The sequence below is a fragment of the Haemorhous mexicanus genome, chromosome 5, assembly GCF_027477595.1.
Source record: "Haemorhous mexicanus isolate bHaeMex1 chromosome 5, bHaeMex1.pri, whole genome shotgun sequence".
Taxonomy (NCBI): Eukaryota; Metazoa; Chordata; class Aves; order Passeriformes; family Fringillidae; genus Haemorhous; species Haemorhous mexicanus.
The window spans coordinates 40,152,423-40,170,221 of record NC_082345.1 but is presented as its reverse complement, the minus strand read 5'-3'; the positions used below and the strand labels follow the sequence as shown (position 1 = coordinate 40,170,221).

The 17,799-nt window shown below is 38.0% G+C and overlaps 1 protein-coding gene across 1 annotated transcript in view; it reads left to right on the top strand.

The window, feature by feature from the left end:
• TRHDE (thyrotropin releasing hormone degrading enzyme) overlaps positions 1–17,799 on the top strand; it is a 209,419-nt gene that overhangs the window by 34,543 nt on the left and 157,077 nt on the right. The window contains exon 3 of the mRNA XM_059846904.1: positions 4,254–4,380. Within this exon, the coding sequence (XP_059702887.1) occupies positions 4,254–4,380 (127 nt within the window). The remainder of the gene's footprint in view (positions 1–4,253; positions 4,381–17,799) is intronic.

Below are 17,799 nucleotides of genomic sequence, written 5' to 3'. Positions count from 1 at the left end.
TGCTGAAATACTAAGACAGACTAGAGAAAATGTTGCAATATTTACAAATTGTTTGTAAAAGTATGCTGTTTTATATCAAATACTTTTGACTAACTATAGAGGAGTAGGCTGTTGATCACTTATAACAAATCCATGGAATTTACCACACGAGTTTCAGGAATATTTTTTCTGATAATGCTGCCAAAATAATTCTAAGAACCTGAGTAAGGTTACTAATATTTTAAAAATAATACTTCACAATGATTTTTTTGGGGGAAATATTATCTGAGTGTGGCTGAGTTTATATATTTATTTTGAGTTTATTTAAAGTTCTTATGAAACTACTCCGAGCCTCTGGAAGGCAAACAAGGGGAAACAACTCACATTTTTGCCCACTTTAGAAAAGAATGAGAAAATATATGTTGCAGAGATTTCATTTAAAATGTCTCCTAACTTTGAGAGTTTCTAACAAGTATCTTATAAAGAGGAGGTCTTGGGTTGTAGGGCTGCAGGCACAAAGCTAGTTGCTCAAACTTGTGATAGGAAGGAGACAGTCAGTTTGGTTCCATTTGAGGGAGAAATGAGAGGGCTGGATTTTTCTTCTTTGTAGTCAAAACTCCTGTTGAAAAATTGGTAGTGGTTGCAAATGTAGATGTAAGGGAGCTAAGAAAACCCTCAGCATTTAGGTTAACTGTGTAAACTTTGTTATATTTGTAGGTATTATTGCAGTGTCATTATGAATATGATTCCTCATAACATTTTTCTGATATTTTTCAATGGACTATACTGCATCAGAACACCAGCAGTGTTCTGTTCATATACCTGTTGTCCAAACAGAACCTACCTTATTAATTCCCAGATGTGGAAGATGCTTGGTGCAGATTGTTAAGTGGTCACAAGAATGAATGCCTGCTTTGAATTCCCTCTCTGCCTCTGCCACCAGAGTTGCTGTGGGATGCCAAGTACATCACATAAACTGACAGAGTCTCATTTAGTCATTAATCATGTATTACTGATTTTGTGAATGCCCAAACTAAGGCACCTATGGCCAAAACTTTACCAAAGTGTTCACCACTGCAGTAAGGTATAATGGGAACAGTGCTTTAAGTATGTGCAAGAAAACTGTTAAATAGACTTAACATTGAGAGGTGTCAAGATAGGCACCCAGAATTACTCTTAGTCTCTCTTTGGTCTTCACTTTCTTACATGAAAATAATAGTCTAACCTAATCTTGCAAAGATGATGAAGAGCATTAATAATATTTGCAGGGCAGTAGGTGCCATTGCAGCGAGTGATGAATTACGCATTTACACTGTTTGTCTTTTGTAGGGGAACATGTACTGCTTTTAGTTATATATTTAGGCCAACCCTGCAGAAAACTTTGTTTTTTCTCTTATTTAAATTACTGTAAAATCAAATTCTTAGGACAGTGGTCAAACAGCCTGTGGGAAAGTATATAATAAAGTATATAATTGGGTGTTGTTGTTCAGTCTAATGCAGTTTAAAAGTAACACTACCCACCTGCCTTTTGAAATTAAAGTAGGAAGCAAACAAATTATTCAAAACTCATCTCATGTCTTAATTGTCATTCTGTTTTACTTAAGTTCCTCTTTGGAGCAGAATATAAAAGCTTTATTACTTTTGACTGAGAATCTTCTTATAAACTAAGGAAATAATATAGTCCCCATTTGATGGCTTTGGAACTAAGATATGGTCACAATAAGCCCAAACACAATAAAGAAACATCAGTGTGTGAAAGTTAGGGGCTTCAGTTTCAAACTTATAGGTGCCAGCCTTTAGAGTGAACTCTGGACCAAGCTCCTCACGTTGTGAATGGCATCTGATGTGACCAGAATGTGTCCTCCAAAGCAGCTAGTCAGGTAGGCAGAGTGTCACAGACTGTCCCCTGCAGTAGCCCTCTGCTAACCGAGAGGGAATTTCTGAGGCCGGGGTAGGTCTGTAGGGGTGTGTCCAAGGTTCTCCATACTTTTCATGCTCAGTGGTTGCTGGGTGAAAGGCAGAAGCAAGACCCAGTGTTTGGAGATGATTGGCTGCTTTGACAATATCTGTTGCCTCAAAGCCCCTGAGAGACCTGGGCAAAGGTGTGGGTAGTTTCTGAACTCTGTTCCAGCTTACAAGTGACCTTGGTGTGAGCCATGGAGGTCTGGCAGTCCAGAGCTGTTCTGGGCAGGCAGAGGGGCACACAGGGAAACTTTATGGGCAAAATAAAACTACATTCAGGAGACAGCAGGCAGGAGACAAATGGGAGTTTGCAGCATTGCAGCTTTTGTACCTTGGCTCCATCTCAGACACCATTAAATGCCTTTTCTGTATTTGCCAGGACACATTCATTGTAATGCAATAAGTTGAACCTTGATTTTTCTTCTTTTTGCTTATTATTTTCTTCCCTTCTGTTGTCCTCTTTCTTATTATGGACAGATTTGGTCACTGTCAAATTGAATGATTTTTTGCATACTTGGTTGACTCTTTTTTCCCCTAATTTGCTGATACAGTCAACTGTGCCAGTAAAGCAATTATGCAAAATTGTGTATAAAGGTTTAATGATACAAAACAGTGTTCATCACAAATCTAATTGTGATTCTTAACATCCTTCCATAAACTCTGTGGTTAATACGTGTTTTGTTTTAAAACCTGTATTTAATTTAGTAGATAAGGGAACATTTTAATGTACACATTACTGTTAACTTTGAAAGGAAGCAATAAATAAAAATAGTGATTAGGAGGAGTTCAGATGATGATCTATGTGCTTTCAGGTAGTGATTATAAGAAGTCTGCTTTATTACATATCTCATCAGCTTACACTATTATCTGTTTTACATTATGAATGATAACTATGTATGGTTGATTGTACACTGAGTCTAATACAACACAAAGATTAAATATGAAGACGGACATTGTAATGAAGCCAATAATGTGTCTCCATACTGAAACTCAAGAGACAGTGGGTTAAAGGAGAATTGACAGGTACACTGTACTTAGGCTTGATACCTGGTTTCCACTTGGATAGCTGAACTGCTTCAGGAAAAGAGCAGTAAAGCAATACTTGGTAATACTTTCACTGAAGCCAGAAATCCCATTGGCTTTTCTTAATCCAGAATAGAGCATTTAGAAACATTCCAAAGCTGATATTTCTCCTTCGTGTTTGCATTGATACTTTCTGATTTCTGTGCTACTGCTTTCCTTAGAGCCCTGGCTGGGATTTAATCCTACCACAAAAAGTACTGGCAAGTCAGATATTATTTTATTAGGATTGGCATTTAGGAGAGTCTCATCTACATCATTATGGTCATTATGAGCTGCAGGGAGAGACCTTCTACCACAGTCACTAGGGACAAAGCACACGCTACTTCCATCAGGCAGGGTATGAGGAGAGAGAACAAAAAGTGGTTCTCCTTTCTATCCCCTTCTTGATTAGCAGTGGTAGGCTCTGTGTCATCTTTGCATGAAGGAATTGTTACAGACTGTTAGGACAGGGAAGAGGTAATAACCTGGCAGTAATTTCTGCTACCTCCCTGATCAGGGTCACACTTGAATGCTGAATAATGAAGGTGAGTTCTGTTCACTCGGTTCACTCCAGGAATTGCAATGTGTGAGCTGTGTTATACTGGGCAGAGCCGTCTGTGGCCTATACAAACAGCTTCCATTTACTGCTTTCTGGAAACAGAGGCCTGAAGCAGTCATGGAGGTTTCAGGAATGTTAATTGTTTGTGTACATGAATGAGCTTAGAAATGGTTGTTTTGCAGTCTTCCCATAGCTCATGGAGGGTAATGGTGTCACTGCTGGAGAAGAGAAAAGAGAATGATTGTTTTTTTTCTTCACAGTCTACTAATATTTTCAGGGCTTGATATAATGTGCCTTTAACAAACCATGAACTTCTCTCCTACTGAGTCACTGCATCCTGCCTACATTCAGTGTAGGCAGAGAACCATTATACTAATCCACTCTTCCATCATATCTCTAACAAACACATGTATTTTCTTCGAATATTTATTTTGATACAAGGAGTGCAAGTTTTTTACTTGGCAACACAAATAACTAGGAGATTGCGATTTCTGAACTTTTTAGCTTTAATTGTGGTAGTTCTGGTTTTCAACTATGATATGACTTGACAAATGTATGACAGTCATATTTGGCTTTAAGGGAATAATCCTGCCACCTCTTAGCAGCCTTAGAGTAATTCATTCACCTCTTCTGGTAGGATAGGTTTAAAAGGCAGATGCTGAAATTGGACTTTTGCTTTGTTTTTTAACAGGTACGGTTATATGCAAGGCCTGATGCAATCCGAAGAGGATCAGGGGACTATGCTCTAAATATTACAAGGAGACTCATTGAGTTTTATGAAGATTATTTTAAAGTGCCCTATTCCCTGCCAAAATTGGGTAAGATTTCCCAAGGAATGTGAAGTTAACCCAGAAATGAGGGATTAAGTCAGCTAAAGGAATGTAATGTGTTGGATTTCAAGTTAAATGTTTGGGTCAATTTAAGAGGATCAGTAAGTAAGAAATCTTCCCTTGTGGAGGAGAGGAAGCCAAACTATGATTTCTCTAGCCTGGAAATGAAAAGAGCAGGAAGCAGTCAGTATTGTCTAACATATAACAGCAATGTGTTAGACAATGGGTAGAGAACCTGAGACCTTTCACTGATAAGTGGGCTGGGTTTTTATTTGTTTTTTCGATGTTGTCAGTTTTGGTCCTTACTCCTATGAGATAGCCACTGGAAGATGTTTGTTCTGTAATACTTGTACTTTGGTGCCTCAGCTTTAAATGGGGAACAGAAGTGAAAATATTTGTGGAAACTGGCAACCTGTAGCAGTGCAAGACTGTGGGCTTGTTTTTTTCTTTTTTGTTTTTATGGCTCATATGGCTTATTAATGATGATTAGTAGAGAAGCTTATTGTCTTGTTGTTTGTTGAAAAAATCACTGTGATTTTGTTTTATTTGTGACCCTTAAAATGTAAACCCCATAAATTTCTATTATTTTTTAAAAAAATAACTGCTTCTCATCTTCCCTTTCACCACAATCAGTTGGTCTCCTAGTCATTTAAATACTCTCCCCAGTATTATGCCCTCCCTCCTTTGGAGCACGTTTGATAAAGATTGAGAAAAGCCTCTAGCTCAGCAGCAGGAAGAGAGCATGTATTTGATCAGAAGTATTAGAGTTGGAACCACAGGTGATCCTCCCAGGAAGTCAGGGTTTATTTCATTAAATCCTTTGCCTGCTGAGTAGGTTTATTGGACTTACAGCTAATGGTGTAGGAGATAGATAAGGTAATTGATGTTCCTAGATGAGGTTATTGCATGAATATTTTTATAAGTATTTTGTGGCATTTATTTCTTGGTGTCTTTTAATAACAGGTTACAGGCAGTGTTCTCCTAGAGAAATATACAGGTGTGTTAAACAAGCATATGGTCTATTTAAGTATACACAAGCTTTCTAGTATACTTTCATTTATGTCTTCAAGCATGTTAATAATGCTTTGTGAAGGAAATGCTAGGCTTACAGGGGCTAAAAATTTAGAGGGAGAAAATATAACCAAGAACTTGTTGAATAGAAAAGATGGACATAGAATGGTTTCAGTTGAAAGGGATCTTAAAGATCATCTAAACAGCCATTGTTACTTCAGGTAGTTTATTGAGAATGCCAGCTGGCAGCAGTGCTAGTAACTGTATCTGCTTCTGAGTATCTTTTGGAACTGTAACATATGGTCTTTAAAACCAACATGCTATATATCCATTGTCACTGTGCTGTGGCATATCTTTAAAAAATATCTCATTGTAAGTGAATATATTCCAGTTTGGATCTTTTTAGAACAGAAGGGGAAGAGTAGTCACAAGTAAAGTTGTATTTTTTCTTCAAATTTTTGCAGTAAAATTGTTAATAGGAAATACTATGTGAAGGCTTTAGCCATTCAGTAGTGGTACAAGAAAATATAGAGACTATAGAGCGTATTTTTTTATAATATGGTAAGGTTGATTTTATTTAATGTAAATATAGGAAAAAAAAATTTAAACTCAGTGACATAAATATTTTTAAGAATTTTATTTGCATATTAATACAGGTATATTTGTTCCAGTTCAACCAAACACTGATTGCTATGTTTAAGCATCTGCTGGTGTCTTTAACCTGGAAAAATGCTGAATTTTTATTTTTGCTTTAAACTTGTAAAAAAAATCAAAGTTTAGAAGGTTAGGGACAGTAGTCTGATGGGTGAATGGAAAAGGACTAAAAATGGTAATAATGTAATCTGTCTATGATAGGGATTTTGTGGTAGTATTGAAGAATTTCCCAACTGAAAAGACAAAACAGCATTAATGACAGCAATGGAAAAAGCATGTGCATCAGGTAGATGTGTTGATGCTAAAAATGCACCTGGGCTCTCCAAAAGCTTACGACACATCTGATTTACTGCTGTCAGCACTGCAAAGGATTGAGTACTTTATTATGGTTTTAAGAAAAATGAGCATGTTTTCTTCAGCAGGGCATTTCAGAAGTCTTTAATTTCACTTCTAAATGTGAAAGTGGGAGTGAAAAATGAAGAATGTACTTTGGAAAGCTTTTTAATGTCAACAGTTTTATGGAAAATGTTCTGTTTCAGACAGATTTTTAAAAAAAATCGTTTCACATACTTTTCAGTTCTAACAAGAAGAAACTTAACCCAATGTAATTATTTTTGTTGAAAGCAAGCTTATGTTTACAAAATAATTTTGTTGAAATACTGACCAGTTGACTATGGAGGTGCTGTTCCAGCTATTGAGTGAGACATTTTTAGTGTCAGTGGTGTCTGTGGGGCTGTCTGTGTGTGTTAGGTTTGGAACTACAGGTGATTCTCCCTGGACAAGGGACCTGCCACCCTTGGCAAAGCACTTTGTCCTCTATGTGGTCATCCATTTGAGCTCTCTATATGATAGGAGTATCTGAGGACATTTAGGCCCTTTAGATGTATCAGAAAGATCTTTGTTCATATTTTCACTTCGGAGTCATTGAGGTCCATTTCCAAGGCATTTGAAACTAGTGCTCCTTGCTTGAGTTTATAATGCATCAGCCAGTGTTCTCTACAGGAACCAGTTCCTCCTGTTGCTCTTGACTGCCTGACTGGTGGTGACCAGGCTTTCTTGCTGTGCTTGCATGCAATCAGATGGCTGTGGCTAAGGTTTTTTACATCTTAGATGGTTTGTGCTGCCTTTTGAATGCACTGGAGAAGTAGATTTGCTTTCCAATTGTTGTGAATTCTGATGATGAATGTGAATTGGGAATTTCTCTAACTGGAATTAACAATTTTCACAGTTAAAAGTTCTACTTAGCATGTAGCTTTTTTTCCTACTCTCCAGTTCATACTCTGAAATGGAAAGTGCTTGTGTAAGGTTTCAAAACAATAATTTTTAAATTAATTTCATTTATGAAAAATAAATAATGTCTTTTAAACAAAACCTAGATTTTTTCCAAGACTATAATACTATCATTGTAAACATTGTGGTGCGTAGATAAACTATGGAGTTTTATTAAATCTAAAAAGATATGCAGAAGGGTTTTTAATTATATTCTTATGGCTACTGAATACAAAATATTTCTGTATTTATGTCACATAGTTATTTTTAATCCTGTTTGCATTGCACAGAAAACTGCTTTGTATGCATAGAGCTTTCTCTTATGAGGGTCTTTGAGACTGGAAAGGTCTTGAATTTTTCCCCCCGAAGCCCTGACCAGTTGCTGTTTTGATGTGCACAGAGCTTAGAAATTTAAAAAGAAAAAAAAAACAAACTGAAAACCACCTTAAAAGAGAGGCTTCAAAGGTTAGAGTCACACTGTGGGGAATGCATATGTAATCAAGCCCTCTTGCCATGTGGACAGCTGTGATTCTTAAGTTGTAAATGGTTTGAGGTGGAGGGGGTGACTGGCTTTTCCAGCCAAGACTCCACTTCATGTGGGGTCACATGAGAGTGGAGTAGAGTGACAGAATCCTGTCCCTCACCCTGCTGGTCACACTGCTTTTGATACAGCCCAGACTGGCTCATGTCCAGCCTCTCCTCCACCAACACCCTAAGTGAAATATATTTTCTGACTTCTGAAAGTCCTTTTCTCTAGATTTGCTGTATAGTAAATTCTGGAGCTCCATCTGATGTATTTTATGTGGTTATTGTTTGGTGGGATTTTCTCCCTTTACAGTTGTAGTTGGGGTACTAATTACCTGCTTCATACAAGAATTTTATGGTTTTGTTTTCATTATGCTGCACAAACCACGTCGGAATTGTGAACGCAAGGTCTCAGAAAATGATTTTCCAAGGGATTTAGTGAACATGCTGCACATGGAAGACTAGACTTGACCATTAACATTTGCTCATGCAGTATTTTTGGAGGATTCACTTTTAAAGTATGTCAGTGAAGAATTTAAACTCTTTCTTAAGAGGTAGAAAATAACTCACGCATTAGAATGAAGAAGTTTAGCAGGGGAATGTTTCTGTTCTGATTTTTAAGAGAAACTCATGTACCTTTGTTCCATTCCCTCATGGTTGACAGTGAACTTTTTGGTGAGAGAGAACTGCTGCTGCCTCATGCAGTGTGAGTCATTGCAGGCCCTGAGAAAAGTTTTGAGATGTTGTTATTTTAGCCAGCTGACTTGCTGTGAGCACTGGTGATTAACTGTTCCTTTTGATTTAAGTGCTTTACTATTAGCTTGACTCTTGGACATGCTCCTAACCTATTCATTGCAATGTTGCCTTCTGCCCTGCTTGTCATCTCCATCAGCACTTCTTGTGCTACTGCTTTCTTCCCCTTTGTTCATCCTTCCTCCTTTCTCTGCTGCTCCTTGTAGGGTGAACCTCCATGTTGTTGCCTGCATTCTCTGCTAAAGTTATGCTAAAAGTTTCACAATTCTACCCTTGTGCTTTCTCTCTAGCAAGGTGAGGCTTCCTGCCCCCTGACCAGCTCTGAACTGAAATTACTGTACAACACCAAGCAAGATAGCTTGTTTTTTCTTCTCTGTCTATAAAATTAAAGCATTAATTAGTACTTCTGGAATGGGGAAGGGTGGGAGAGCAGGCACTAAACAGTTGATTCATGTGCCTAAACAGAATTAACTGGTACTGTTAAATGCCATGGTGAGAACTCTTAACCAATGTCCTGCTAGCTTTCAGATGAGATTCTGCTGGGACATGGCTGGCCCATACCTGACTGTTTCACATGGATTTCGTGCTTTTAAATAGCTTTGAGCATCTCAGTTGGGGCTATCACCCATGTTTAGGCAGCAGACTTGAAGCCTGCTATTTTCTTTGACCAACTATTTGAAGAAAACATAATGCTTCTGCCCATGGAGGACTATTTGTTGATACAGATCATTCCTGCAGAGAGAAACTGTGTCACTTTTTCCCTTTGGGGTGTGGTTTTGACATGAGAGGGCTTTTGTTTTTAATTTCTTTTTTAAATTTCTAAGCTGTGAGCACTTCAAAACAGAAACTGGTCAGGACACCAGGGGGAAAAATTCCAGCTCCAGCCATGGGGAAAAGCAGTGTATTTTCTCAGAACAATGCTTTGATATAGAAAAGGAACTGTGAATTACTAAACTGAAACAAACCACATAGGAAATCAATCCAGAGTATAATGTTAACAAAGAAGGGAAAAAATAGTCATCACTTAGGACTTACTATATTGCTCTAAATGATTTCAAATGATAAACCAATTATTTCCATTAGTAAGTTTAATATGGCTCACAATGGGCATTCTAACAAGGTTTGGAAGTTTGTTCAAGGGCACCTGATCTCTCTCTGTTGCTTTAGCACAGCAAGTCTGATACTGTTTGCAGGAGATGGGAAAAGTTATGTATGGGAATAAAGTAGCCTTATATAGAATAAAGGTGAATGGGCCCTGGTGGAAATAATCCTGTTCTGAATGGAATGTTTTCATTATGTTGTGATTTCCCTTCCCTCTTAACTGTGACATGAATAGAAGCCATACCTCTCAAACAAGGAAAGTGTCCAGGAGTATTTTTGCCAGTAGCAATTCTGTCAATCCATAGTAAAAAGAAGGTGACCAAGTCTGACAGTGTCCCCACTGGCTACTTGGCTAAATCAGCTTGGCTTTTAAATGAGTAATTAAAAAAAAAAAAAAGAAAGAAAAAAATGAACCAGGTGAGAGTGATGCTATTATGAGAGGGTAATAGGATGTGGGATTGTGGGAGATTCCCTGGAAATGTCAGGGCTGTTTTTGAGCCAGGAGAATCCTTCATCTGAATGTAAATAGATTTTTCCCAAGCTGCTTTTCAGTATATGTAATTTGAACAGTTAGTACCAGTGTAGAAGTGGGTGCACTGAATTTCAGCAGTGTCTATTCTTAGTTCTCTACCTTGTGAGAAACACAGATGCCTTCAGAAAATGATGCATTTTATCGTGAGTTTGGAGAAATCTTGGCTGAGAAGGTACCAGTAAAGCTATCTCTTTTGGCTGCACAGAGAGGAAACTAATTTGGATAGTTTAAATTTGATCTCTGATTTTTAGATTGATAAAAGACAAAGTGAATGCTTTTGTAGGATTTATGAAATGGGGTAAGATCTTTGACACACAGAAACCCCATGGAAATTATGGGAATAATCAGAAAACTGTGTGACCTTCTACCTGGTATGAGATGGTTCAATGCCTCGAAGCACATGAATCCAAAATACTTTTCACATAGCTGTGACTGAAGTAGTTTTCATTATAGTTCCTTTCACTTGCCTGAGCAGAGCTCTTATGCCTGGTTGACCATGTCCAGCTTTTGAACTAATTTTGTTTTTACTAGAGACTACAGAACAATTTTAATAACCTGTTAGAGAGTCAAGACGGTTCATCAGAGACTGACCAGCTGCTGAGATCTTTTATACCAGTAACTGTAGCTTTAGTTTAAAGGAACATGTCTGGGAAAAGCTTAGGTCTTTGGGCCACAATGAACTTCATGTTTGTATAGGCAGCATGGACGGTAATTTTTATTATAGGACAGGGTCTGTATGTCATTAGGATACTGTGAGAGTTACTTTCTGTGCATGGTGTGACACTATGAAAGTTACCATGCAAAGCTCAGAGATACATGGCAGGAAAACAAAGACAAAAGGGTTTGGATAAAATATAAATGATATCACTGAGGATACTGTGGTAGATTTAGATGATGCTCAAGAAAGGGGGTGTGTGAATCCTTGGGCAGTGTTCAGGAAGATTGGATTGCAGTAGAATCTGCTAAACGATGAATTTTTTTCTTTTGGAAATTGTACCTATAGTTTGAATGAAGTAGGTAATGCTGTTGATCTACATCAATTAGAGTACCAAGGAGAAAGTTAATATCCTTTTCTCTCAGAATTGAGGTAGAAACCTGATACCATCTAAATCTAAAATAGGACAGAAGTGTTACACAATCTACTCAAGTATGTTGTCCTGTGGTGGAAAAGGAAATGGCTGTTGTTGACTTAATGAAACACATAGTCCCCCTATGCAGTCTTATCCACTGGGCATTATTTAAACAGCACCTTCAAGAGAACTGTGTATTTGCAAACAGTATTTGAGTAAATACAAAAGTTTACTACTGAGTTGCTTATGTATAATTTTGATTCATAGTCATATGACAGACTTGAAATAATTTAAAATTCAATTCATTAAAGTTCCAGTTTTCATTTGACTTTGCAGTTTCAAATGGAAGGAAGGTGGACAAGGATACTTGTCCAGGTGACTCCTGTTTTTTCTGTCTTAACATATGGAGTAGAGGATGTCCTGAAGAGTGAAACTCAGCAAAATCAAAGTGTTGGGCTGGTGAGAAAAAAAAAAAGAAAGGCAGATTATAGGACTGTCCACATCAAACACTGACACAGTTCACTCAGACTTTTTGTTTAACATGTGCAGTTTGAGTACAGGTCAATTCTATTATTTTTAAAGAATTTTTCATGTGAATTGATTGAGACAGGTAGTTTCACATACTTCAGTAGCAGCGGCAGCAATAACTTCCACTAGTATTTTTTTCTCATTCAGGATTGTGGTTTTTGGCCTCCCACATTTGATTTGAAAAATGAGGACAGCTCAGTTTCTGGCTGGACTCAGAAACAAGTTCAAATGAGTCTAAGAGGAAATAAAAATCAATGCAATGGAATCTGTTTTTCCATTCCTGTCTGAAAATGTGATCTGTACCGTTTTTAGCCCTGCCTGGTGTTTTGCTTGCTGAACCCTCTAGTTGCTGTGTTGGATCTCCAGCCCTGGAAGAGGTGATGTTATGACAGTGTTCACAGTCTTATTTCAGAAGTCTGTTCAGAGTCATGTTTCAGAAGCACAATTTTATTTAGCCTGAAAGTCATGCTGTAGCCTATTGCCTTGGTCAAGACAGGCAAGAAAGCTTTAAAAGATATTTGTCCTGCATCTCTCCCTCACTGGAGGCACTTAGAGCTGTTGTGGTTTGTATAACTCCTTGCCTTCCTTCTCTTGGGGGGTAAGCCTGCTGTTCGAAGAGTTAGCAAACTGATTTAGGATGTTTAGTTTCAGAGCTAATTTGTACCTTCTGTCTCTTATTCAAAGTCTCTGAATGGCTGGGATGAAAACTTCCATGCAGAAAGACTAAAAAGAGATTTTAACAAAAAATTACTTGTATTGTGTTGTTCCTTTTGCATAGGTAGCAATTGGTTTCATAGCAATTTCAAAAATCCTGCCATCAGTTTCATGCTGATTGTTAGGACCTTTAGGAGCGTGTGAATTTATTTATTTTTCATATCAGTATCATTGCTAAAAGTGAGTGAGAAGAAGAAGAATTGGGTTTTGGTTTTTTGTTTTCTTTTTTTCCCCTCCTGTGGCACTGAAGAAGTGTTCCTGTTAAATCTCCTTGTTTTCAGTTTTAGAAGGATTGTGCTCCTTTGGGGTAGTTAGTTATGCTCTCCAGATGGTGTTGTGACTAAGTTTGTTTTCCATTAGATGCTGATTTGAGGGCAGCAAATATATTACATTGAGAAACAGAAGTTTCACTAGGCAAAACTGATGATAAAGCACTTTGCCCACTGCCTCGCTGAAACTGATTTGTATTTGGCTTTGCTTATTTTTTTTTGCTTGTTTTGAAATAAGAACGTATGTATTTTAAAATGTTACCTGTTCCCACATAATGTAATGCCAACGTCATGAAAACTCCATAATTGTCCCTACTAAGAGCATTTTTCTTCACCATGAACCTTGTGCCATAAAGAAAATAGATGAGGGAAGTATACACACACACATATTCACTCAAAATGATCTAATTAATGTTCTTCCTAGTAAATCTAAAAGGTATGCATTACTGGTGCAGTGAGAGTTAGAAAAAAGTTACCGCTTACTGAAAATATCCGGAGTATTAGAAGCAGCTAAAAATCTTTATGTAGATGTTTAAAAATGAGCTTTCACACGTTGTTTATGAACTGTAAAAAAACCCTGTAGATACAGATGTAAAGAAGATACCTTTTCATGTATCAGCACAGAGCACACAAAGTTTCTTTCAAGAGATTATTACAGTGTCTTGAAAAGATTAAAGTGGGACTTAAGTAGGCCAGAGATTTCTGTTCATACAAAAGAAGTGAGAAGGTGTATAGCTACTGAGCTGAATAAACCTATTGCTGCTGGCTAGATTCTGCTGGCTTAGTTATAAACCTTCCACCTGTACTAGCTAGTTTCTGTAAGCTACTGAAATTCAAAGGGATGTATGTGCTCACCTCTTATTGCTTTTGCTAAGGATATTGTAACTGAAAAATATCCTAATACAATGAATTATGCTACGTTTGCAGTTCCATGCCTGAAGCAACTTCATTTTTACATTATGAAAACCAATGATTTTCAATGTAACGATGAAAATATTCAGATGGCTGAGCAACTTTAATTTAAACAAGTGAATTGCCATTGTGCATTTCCCCCTTGCCCCACCTTGCTTCCTGGGTGCTAGCAAGCTTCTTGAAATGGCATATGGACATTGAAAGAATCACTTAATTAAAATTTGGTGGAGATCTTTGGTAGGTACTGCCAAACTTGCTTTCCCTGTTCTCTCTACTTGTATGTGAATTCTCCTTTTCTTCTAATTTATTTATTTGCCGTCTGCTTATGTATTTAAACCATAACATTTCCAGATTCAGGATCAGCTCTGTGAAGACTGCGATTTCTGTCACTCTCTCTGATTCTTATCAGTAACACTTCTAACAAAGCTGTCCTTGTGAAGATGCATATTTGTCATAGTGATAGCACACTTCAGGAAGTGTATTAAGCTAAAACAACTCCCACTGTTCAACTAAAAAATATGTTCCTTGTCATGTGCTTACTGAAATTAAACTAGGGCAGCATTTTAGTCTAGAAAAATCCAGTTGCTTTTTCTTCTTGGAGTGTTTGGCACTGCTGCACGTTGTTCTGCTTTTGTAAGTACTGGCCAGTTCAATCCAGAAGTGGGTGGGAGTGGAAGAAAGGGAAAAGTGCACAAAAGAACTTAGAAATGTACTCTGGAGACCCTCATCTGAAGTTCCTGCAGCCATTGCTGTGTCTCTAGGGGGCTTAGATAAATCTTTAGAAACTGTTTCCAATTAGTGCCTGAGTTTGGGCCTTTGTAATGGATCCTGAGGTCTGCAACAAGAGGGAACTTAACAGTGGAAGGGATCATGCCAAAAGAGATCCTGATATGTTTTTTATTCAGCGGGGGCTTTGGTCTGTCACCACCACTATGACACTAGGTTTCCTTTTGAAGTCATGTTGTAACAGGTAATGTTGCACGGGTAATTTGACAGAACTTTAATTTCATGTGGCTCTTTATGATGTGACTGTCAAACAGTAACAGAGGTCAGTGGTTGAGTTCCTCATAAATTATGTGAGATGTTTCCATGGATGTTACAGTACCTAAGCACTTTGTAATCACTGTTTACATGTAATGTATTGGCAAATGGAGAAACACCACCGTTCTGTTGTCCTATTTAGATGCTCAGCTGAAAGCCAAAGAGTGAGGGCAGGCAGATGTTTTGCTGGTCAGATGTGTATAAAATGTTCAGTTGCAAGATAGTATTTGAGTATGCATTGAAACAAGTAGCTGGAACTTGCAACCTTTCATGGTTAAGTATTGATGATTTATGTGAGGGACATACAAGTGACTGCAGTATTTCCTGCTTTAAAGTTGGTCTGAGAGGTGTTCTTCCTAGGGGGCTAATTCTCAGGTGTGGAAATTTACAAAGCTTCACAAAACTGTCAGCCCTAACTTAGATACATAGAAAAATGCATTATATGTCTCTTCAGTGGTAATGTAGAAATTAATTCCTAGGCATCTTTTCTTCATATTCTTGAAATGTTTTAAGCTTTGCTTCCTCTTTTGTGATAGTCACAGAGAATTGAATTTTACTGGCTGTTTATTTGGCTGTTACTCAGTAACAAACACATGCATTAGAAATGCAGTTTTATGCTTCATGCCATATCTCCAGGATTTTCTGTAGAAACCATGCAACAGTTTCCAAGTGATTAAAAGGGTCTCTGAATTGTACAAGTTATGATTGATAACACAGTGATCTTATGTAACTCTTAATAAAACCTGCCAAAGAAAGAATGTTGACAAGGGATACTGAATGGTATTTGAAATTCTTCTAAGTCATACAGAGTAATAGTGAACAGACAGCTTTCTGTAATGCTTATATTGTATTTGGGGACAGCTGGATGGAGGTCCAGCCCAGAAAAATTCACTGTTTTATTTTTGTCAGTCTGTTTCTTGGAAAAAAAAAAAAAAAAAGAGCTTGCTCTTTGCAATCAAAATACAATTGCTGTGTGACAGCTTTGATGTGGAGTATAAAATGGTCAAATCTAAGTACACAGCTGAAGTATAATTTAATGTTTCAATAGTGAAGTGCAGAAAAATAACATTACAAGTGAGTAAAATGTAATTTTAAACATTAAAAAAAAAACTTCCTACAAGTAGTTCTAACCTCTTGAAATTTTACATATACTTGTCTGTGAATATTCCTTTAATATTAATCTGTCTGTCTAACCATATATCCTGGCTGTACTTTACAATGGTAGGCCTATAAAGACTGTAAGAACACATATCTGTAGATAAAATTTCAGTGAGCAGATGCCAGACTTTTATGGAGGCTCTCCCAAACTATAGTTCCCACCTTTCTGCTGTCGTATGTAACAGGTGTAAGTCTGATCATGGAACCAAGAAGTGTGCACGTGGGATAAGGAATCTGGGAACAGACAGTCTTACAAGCATGTGATGACTTTGGAAATGTGGATAATGAGAAGATTGGGTGTGCTGGTTTTTGTTGGTGTAGAGTTAATTTTCTTTTGGTGGCTGGTGTGTGGCTGTGTTTTGGATTTGTGCTGAACACAGTGTTCAGAACACAGAGATGTTTGTGGTTTTGCTGGGCAGGGCTTACCCAGACCCAAGGCCTTTGCTGCTTTTCTTGCTGCCACACTGGTGAGGAACTGGGGGTGCCTGGGGGTTTGGGAGGAGACACACCCAGAACATGTCACCCAGACTGACCAAAGGGGTGTTCCAGACCATCTGACATTATGCTCAGGGTATCAAGTGGGGGAAAGAGGGAGGAAGGGGGTGACATTTGGAGTGATGGTGTTTGTCATTCCAAGTCCTGATGGGGCTCTCCTGGAGATGGCTGAACACCTGCCTGCCCATGGGAAGTGATGAGTTCATTCCTTCTTGTGCTTTGCTTGTGTGCACAGCTCCTGCTTTACCTATTAAAGTGTCTTTAGCTCAAGACAAATTTTCCAGCTTTTATATTTCTGATTCTTTCCCTGATGCTGCTGGTGGGGGAGTGAGCTACTCTGTGGTGCTTGGCTGCTGCTTGGGTTTGACATTGTGGCAGTTTTCAGGCTTTTATCTTGTGGGTTCCATGGAGAAGATGGGCCCTGTTTAATGGTTATGAACTAGTTGTCCCTCATTACAGAAGTCTCCTGACCTTTGTCCAGTTGCCTCCTTCTCTTACAAATCATCACTGCAGTTCTTTTTCTTCAGACACAAGAAGGATCAGGCAAACAGACTGTCCTACATGCAGTTTTATAAGACATTAACTTCAGTGGTGTGAAGTAGTTTTCTTCCCTTTGATTTTTTGGAGGTTATTTTTCACCAGCTCCTTGCAGAGAACTGTTTTTCAGGCTGGTCCCACAGTTCACCTTCAGTGCTGAGAAGCTGCTGCTGGCTGGGCTATCCAGAACTTCTTAAGTCAGGTCTGCTGCCAATATGCATGAATCTATAACCCTGGAAGATTGTAGTCACAGATGGTACAGCACCGTAAAGCTAAGTGTAATTCCAAAGTAGCTTGTAACATTCTAGTGTATGTTGTGTGTGTTATCAAAATCAGGGACCTCAGCATCAGAAAGGCCCTGATTACTGTCAGCAAATTAAAGGTGGCAGAGTCAACCCACCTAGAGAGAAAGAACTGTCTTATACTCTACCACTATCAGTTTATTTCCATTATTCAAGTGGTCTATAAGTAAAAGTTGACAGACAGAGAAGCTGTAAAATTGTTTCCCTTCAATATTCATATTTAGGAGTTGGGCTCCTATAGAGAGGTAATAAGACTAGAGATAATATAAATGTCTTTCTTCGTACCAAAACTTTTGACTTGACAAGCAAGCTGTTTTATATTTCGAAGGCAATTCCATGCAGAACTAGTCTTTTGACAGCATATTCTTTGATCTCTTAGACTGGTAAGCTTCACTGAAACTCATTTTAAAACTCCCAGCTGGGATTTTGCCTTCCGTGCACATCCAGGATCAAGGCATTTTGACCTAGGGATTGTGAACAAGTCGAGGTGGCACAGTGTTATTCTGTGTTTGTGTGAAGATGGAAAATTCCTGGTA